This window comes from Musca autumnalis, unplaced genomic scaffold (assembly GCF_047663935.1).
Source record: "Musca autumnalis isolate F117 unplaced genomic scaffold, ASM4766393v1 scaffold_613, whole genome shotgun sequence".
In the NCBI taxonomy this organism is placed as follows: domain Eukaryota; kingdom Metazoa; phylum Arthropoda; class Insecta; order Diptera; family Muscidae; genus Musca; species Musca autumnalis.
This window is the reverse complement of record NW_027412215.1, coordinates 38,766-46,053: the sequence shown is the minus strand read 5'-3', so window position 1 is coordinate 46,053 and position 7,288 is coordinate 38,766. Positions and strand designations below refer to the sequence as shown.

At 35.6% G+C, this 7,288-nt stretch overlaps 1 protein-coding gene across 1 annotated transcript in view; it reads right to left on the bottom strand.

Annotated features, from left to right (window-relative positions):
• Nucleotides 1-390: 390 nt before the first annotated feature.
• The window catches only part of LOC141388150 (putative odorant receptor 85d), a gene marked incomplete at its 3' end in the record, with an annotated part of 28,560 nt that continues 21,662 nt past the window's right edge, over nucleotides 391-7,288 (bottom strand). Inside the window, exon 2 of the mRNA XM_073958188.1 lies at nucleotides 391-1,299. Coding sequence (XP_073814289.1) covers nucleotides 391-1,299 — 909 coding nt within the window. The remainder of the gene's footprint in view (nucleotides 1,300-7,288) is intronic.

Here is a 7,288-nt window from a genome sequence, read left to right as displayed (position 1 = left end):
TCAATCATTGTAAGTTAATAGGATATTCGGTGGACATACACGAAAGATTTTACCCAGCAAATGTTATTCTAACCAGAAAATGTTATGCGAGCCGATAATCATCTAAAGGGCTTGGAGCAGACGGAAATTTTAGCCGTGGTATTGAACCAGGATTCGAGTGTCGTTAACAACCTTAATACTTCCCGAAGCGTGGTAAATGGCAAGGGTTGTCTCAGCTACGCCAAGGTGAACAGCACAAGCTGATTTAATTTTTGCCACCGGTTTTGTGGGGAAACGGGACACTCTGAAGATCGAAGCAGTCAGTTTCTCAAGGTCAGAATGCCTCCCAATCACGACACATGTCTCTCCTGAAGAAAAAAACAATAAAATAACTTTGTTTTGCATACTTACTGTATTACATCCTGGTGATACTGGATATTTTCCGTCAAAAATCGCAAATCTTCAGCATAACATCCCGTCGGACGATAGTCACGCAAGCGTTTAGCCAAATATTGAAAATGCATTATAATTTGTGTCGCCACCACACACAGCAACAAATCATTGGCTAGCTGTCCTGACATGCAAGTGTGGCCGGCGAAATTTTGCGATGCATACATAAGATAATACGACCAGTGTCCTTGCCATTGCCATGGTACCCAACAATAATACGGCAGGGTGCGAGGTATAATGCGTACACTCAACCACCATTCATAGATTAAATAGCTTACAGCAATGTAGAGATTATAGAACCAAATGAGAATCTCATGGACCACCACAAAACCCAGGCTGATTAAATTGAAACGCCAAACGTAGCGACGAACTTGATAGGCGTTTTGTAAATCCACATCCTTGGGATAAATATTTTCAATTTCCTTCATGAGAATTGTTAGCAGAGGTTTTTTACGCAACACACTGATGATTTTAATATCGCCCACAAAAACAAAACCAATGTATGACAGATTCATTGTGGCCTCCACAAAATTATTGCCATTTTTCATGGCCAACAGGACGTAGATGATTTCCGAGATGAGAACAAAATTCATATTCACCATATTGACGATGAAAATGAATTTCATTAGCAGCTCGTAGTGGTTGTGTTGTCGTTTCTGTTTTTTTCCGACCGCCGCTGCTACCTGCTCATCATAGGGTATTAAACCAATAGATTTTGCCAGAATATCTGCTTGTAAGAGGAATTTATTCAAACCAATGATATTGCTCTTAGTTTTAGACGGCATTGTTTTGATTTCGATTTCCGTTCTATGCCGTGGTCTTGACGTCTTTGGAATTGATTTTAAACTGACAGATAGATAGATGAAATACCTTGAAGCAAATTTATGATTATGGTTGTCATTCTACAACCATCAATTTCATTGATGTTAGTGGAGCGGGGTGGAAACATGACCTCCTCCTTCGATACTTTAATTAGATTCAAATCAAAATTGAAATCATGAAGGTGGTCTTTGCCATGAATAACTGCTCATTTTATAATGAATTTTTAATTTGTTAATATTTTTTGAAGGCGAAGAATTTTGGAGGTTGGTTTTCCCGTTAATGATTTAATTCGCTGGGCTTTTAATAAATATTTGTGGGGTCTTTGTCTATGACAAATGATTGAATTTATTTTAAATCGTTTAACAAATAGTGGTTTAAGTGTGTTTTAACTTTTTGGCTTTTATACCCTCCACCATAGTATGAAGTTACCATACTATGGTGGAGGATAGAATTCAGAGTCGATCTAGCCATTTCCATCTGTCCGTCTGTTGTAATAATTGAGCTAGAACGTTTTATTTTTGCAACCGAACATTTATGCTAGCGAGTGTATTTCGGCAATATTTTTGAAAATTTAACATAGTTGAAACCAAGGTTTACCCTTTTATAACTCGCCAATTGTGGTTTATATCACTATGTAACACTTTTAAGATAATCTTGTGCAAACAATTTGAGCTAAGGATTTTTTGAAAGTACAGACCCAAACAACAAAAACCCTAGTTGGGTTTTGTTGTGTCAGATCTAGCTCGGATTTTATGGCCCCATCAAATATTGACTTTTTAAGTCAATTCTGGGCTATATCTCTGAAACCTATGTAAATCTTCATCTGACCTCTGAAGGAAATTTGTAGAAAAGGGCAAGGACAAAATATTTGGAGAAATAATTAACTCGAAAAACTACATTTATTGCCTTAAATTTTATAAAATATCGAAAATTTTCATAATTTGTATACATTTCGCACCATATCTCCAAAACCGTAAATTTTTTCATAGTGATTTCTTTTGGAAAAATATTTGGTGGAATGTAATACACAACTCTTCAGAACATGTCATTGTTGTAAAATGCCTCTATCACGCAATTTTCAGTATATTTGCAAACGACAATCTAATAAATATCCCAGCAAAATAAATTGGAAGTAGTGCAATGTAGACTAGTTCCTTCACGGCATGTTTTTATGCAGTTCAAACGGAGTCGGGAAAAAGGCACTCCATTCCTCACATTTTAACCGCATTTGGATGCAATCCAAAGAATCACATCCACTTGTCACATTTTAACAACATCCGGATGCAGTTCAACGGAGTCGTGAAAAAGGCACTCCAATTCCTCACAATTTACAGCATCCGGATGCAGTCCAAACGGAGTCGTGAAAAAGGCACTCCGTTCGCTACATTTTATTAGCAGTTGTTAGAGATCCCTATATGTACATAAATCAGATTGTACATCTCTACAGGCAGCGGCTTTCATTTTCCAAAAAGAGATAAGCGTGTTAACATGTCCAAACATTTGTTAATACAAACTAAATAATATTTAATTTGTGAACATTTTTCCGGTAACTCACGAGAAGAAAATTTCCGAATGGAGTGCTGTTGGAGTACATGTCGAAAACATAACTGGTGATGGGAAGACAACCCACTTAGCAGATGAAACAAAAACAGTTCAGCTTGGATTAAATGGAGAGGGGAGGAAACACGCATGTTTGCGATTGAATTCAATGGAGAATTTTCATAATTTGTGTTAATGTAATAAAGTTGTTAATATTTTTGTTTTGCACAAATAATAAATGCATTATATTTGTTCTGGCATATTTTGCAATGGCTTGCACAATTTCCGCAGAATGCCTGTATCAAAACACGTGCTTTGGACTGCCTCTATTCTACCCCAAAGCGTTAGTTAAAATGCAATGCCAAAGGGTCAGTTAAAATGCAGTGCCAAAGGGTCAGTTAAAATGCAATGCCAAAAGGTCAGTTAAAATGCAATGCCAAAGGTCAGTTAAAATGCAGTGCCAAAGGTTCAGTTAAAATGCAATGCCAAAGGGTCAGTTAAAATGCGGTGCAATGGAGTGCCTCTTTCCGGGGTCACTCCCTTGTAAAAATCATGAGTGAAAATGCATAATTTGATGCACTTCCAAATCACTTGTACATATCATTTAACTGCCTCTTTGGAGGCAAACTTTTCGCTGGGATGTCAATAGTGTGGTGAAATCCGAAATGCGGGAATAAACTGTTGGTGTGAAGTTTGAAATACGAGTATTAAAACAAATTTGTGTAGTTATGGTTATTTTGTCCCCACGCAACCACACAGTGCAGTTGTTGCTATAAAAACACCAACGATTTAGCTTAAACCACGTTTTTGTGCCACCGTATTTGTTACCAGGATAAAATTCAGAGTCGATATAGTATAGATTGACTGATATAGTCTATCGAAATTAAAAATTTGTATGTAGTAGAAATTTTTATTATATCGGTCCAAACATAGTTTATGTTCGAAGAGGGCCATATCGCACTGTGGTTCCGCCCGTGGACAAAAATTGAAAATTTATGAAATAAATATTATAAACACCTCAAATTGTTAATATCCAGTAAAATTTTTGCCAATTTACAGTGGTACTATGTCAAATAAAGTCGAAAAAGTTGAACTTTATAAGTGGTGGCATAAAAACGTAAAATACATCCACAAAGCTTATGAGTGAAATTATAAAAAAATAAAGAGGTAAATGTACAATTTCCAGATTTAAACTTATAGTTGATAGCATTGACAATGTTTTTATGTAAAAAAATATTCATAAATAGTTTTCTAACTTCTTTAAAAATAAATTCTTTGTAAATAAATTTATTTAGTACTTTTAAAATCAGTACTATAAATTTATGTTGAGTTTTACTAATGTTGGGAGTATTTTGTTCACTGAGAACTCAAAATGCGAAATTTCAAACAAATCAATTGGAAAATTCATCAAAATACGAAAAATCGGGCGGTACCTTTATAAGGAGGCTATACCTAAATGTGGACCTACATCCACTCAAATTTTTTTCTATCATCTTGCCTCGTTGTAAATCTATGTTTAAAATTTCGATGCGATAGCTCGATTAGAACTATTTTTGGCACTCCTTTCCATACAAGTGGAACCACAGTGTATCGGACCGCCTCTTAATTGTTTGTCAAAATGTGTTGTGCTAGTTTTAAATATATTTTTTTGTTTATTAGATGAAATTCATTAAAGTATATTTGGACGATCTATGTCGCGTAGAAATATTACGATGTGCAAAGTATGGACCAGAGTGAACGAAAAAATGATTAAAGAATAGTATTGAGTCTTCTTTGGGCCTACAAAACTTCCCCGGAAATGTGTCAGTGCTGGTTGACGTTTTGGATTACCCCTCATAGAACGGTACCGCCCAATTTTTCAGGGTTTTAGCTACATTATCATATAGAAACAGAAGTAATTTAATACATATTTAGTCCTCTTTGGGCCTACTAAACTTCTATCCAGAAATTTGTCAGTACTGGTCCACGTTTTATGTAGCCCAACTAGAACGGTACCTCCGGAGTTTTGGGGTTTTCAGGATTATAGCCGTACTATCCTACAGAAATGGCTGAAATTTAATATTTTGTCTTCCATGGGACTATAATAACTCTTTCCCCTAATTTGTACATACATTTCCACGTTTTGATATAGCCACTGACATGTATGACAATTTCGAACAGTCAACTTTGCACATATGTAAAGTCCTGCTTGTGCATCTAAATCATCTTCTTTATATTTTGTGAAACGGTTTTATGTATTGGCAATAACACTGTGCAACACTGAAAATACAAACAACTTCTAGTGGGCATTTTCTGAAAGTACATATTAAGACTACAATACCCCTAGTAGGGTTTCATGTTTTTAGATCGGGTTTGGATTTTATGGCCACATCTATACCGGGCTAAAACGACCCTTTTTCAACTGATCCGTGCTTTATCTCAGAAACTAATAAGAATTTTGCTTTGCGGTCTTATGCAATATTGTAGTCCCAAATTAGTAGAACTTATATGTCAAACAGAACAGAACTATGAAACAGAACTACGAAAAACCGCATATAGCGCATCAAAACTGATCAAATATAGAAAAGATTACATAATTTTTGGAATTATGGTCACTAACTGCCAAACTATTGTGGGTTGTACCAAGTAGCCTTTCGCAAACATTTTCTAAATAATGTCCTCAGCAATTCTTCAGAACATTCTGAAACTGTAAAACATTTATTTCATGTTGTTTAGGCGGAATTTCATATCATACTTTCTACAAAAGATATTTCAAACAACGTTCACACAGGCTGTTTATTCTCTTATTTGAAATTTCAATGTATTGTTGATATATTTATCAAACTGTCGTTGAAAAATATGATAGAAACAACGCGATAGAGGAATTTTACAACAATAATATGTTCTGAAGAGTTGTGTATTACATTCCAGCGAATATTTTTCCCAAAGATAACATTAAGAAAAATTTTACGGTTTTGTAGATACGCTGCGAAATATATACAAATCGTGGAAATTTTAGATATATTATAAAATTTGGGGCAATAAATGAGGTTATTCGTGTTCATTATGTTTCAAAATACATTCTTCTTGTTCTTATCTACAAGTTTGCTGCAGATGTCATGGAAAGATTTATATTGGTTTCAAAGATATAGCCCCGATTTTCTTTAAAAAATCAATATTTAGCCATGTTTAGATAGGGCCATAAAATTGGAACCCCAAAGAGGGGTTTTGTCTATTGCGTCTGTACTTTCATAAAAACCGCATTTGAAATTGTTTGCACAAAATTACCTTGAAAATGTTGCACAGTGTAATTCACCATGATTACTTTCTAAATTTCATGTTTTTCTTTTAATTTTTTTAAAATTAATTTAAACAAGTAAAAAAGTATCAGTCGGGTTTGCCAACAGAGATATACCCTCAGCCTGTATATATTGAAACAATTGTTTCCTAAAAAACGTATATATTTAGGGGTTTTTAAAAATTTTGGAAATTTTAACCGACAAAAATGTTCATTAGGATTAGAGATGAAAAGTTTTGTGGAGGTGATACTAAAAGGAATGGATTTACATTGACCATTAAGTGAATCTCCAGCCACTACATATGGTGCCATAGGGGGTTTTTACACCCTTCGGGATGTTTGCTCAAGAAGTATGGAATTGCCCCTGAACAAACGTTTACCATCGTAATTGAGGCAGCGAATGCAAGTTGCTTCAACAAAAATCAAAGTGATAGGATATCAGGTCTTAAAGTGATCTTATCCGAAAATGTTTGTGGGAGGTACCGGATGGAGTGGACATATATAGTCCATATTTGAACCTGATCTATATCTAGTAGATATATTAGGATGTGTAAAGTATGGACCAATTCGGCCACTCTCTTCAAGGATTACCGTATGAACAAATTTTCCGAATATTTTTGAACTTTTGTGGGAGAGGTACCTAAAAGAGTGGACCGATATGGCTTATCTTCAAACGTAAACTATGTTTGGACAAAATATTACTAAGGCCAAATGTTGGATCGGGAAGTATGGACTTGCCCCTAATAAAACTTGTACCGTCGTATGGGGGCAGTGAATACAAGTTGCTAAAACAAAAAAAGCTATTCGAGAGATGGCCCTAAACTGAACTTTTCCGAAATTTTGTGTGGGAGGTACCCGAAGGAGTGGAACGATTGAGTCCATAATGAAACCTTATCTAAGTCTAGTCCACATTTCAGGATGTGCAAAGTATGGACCAAATCGGTTAATCCCTTCAAGAGTTATCGTGCTCACAATTTTTCGAACTTTTGTGTGGGAGGTACCAGAAGGAGTGGACCGATATAGCCCATCTTCGAACTTAAACTAAGTTTGGGCAAAATATTACGAAAGCCAAAATTTGAACCGAATCGGTTCACCCGTTCGAGAGTTATCGTGCGCTCCATCCAGCCAGACAGGCAGACAGACGGACGGACATTGCTAGATCGACTCAAAATTGTCTGAAACGGATATCGTACAAACATACTTGGGGTCTAAAACCATTAT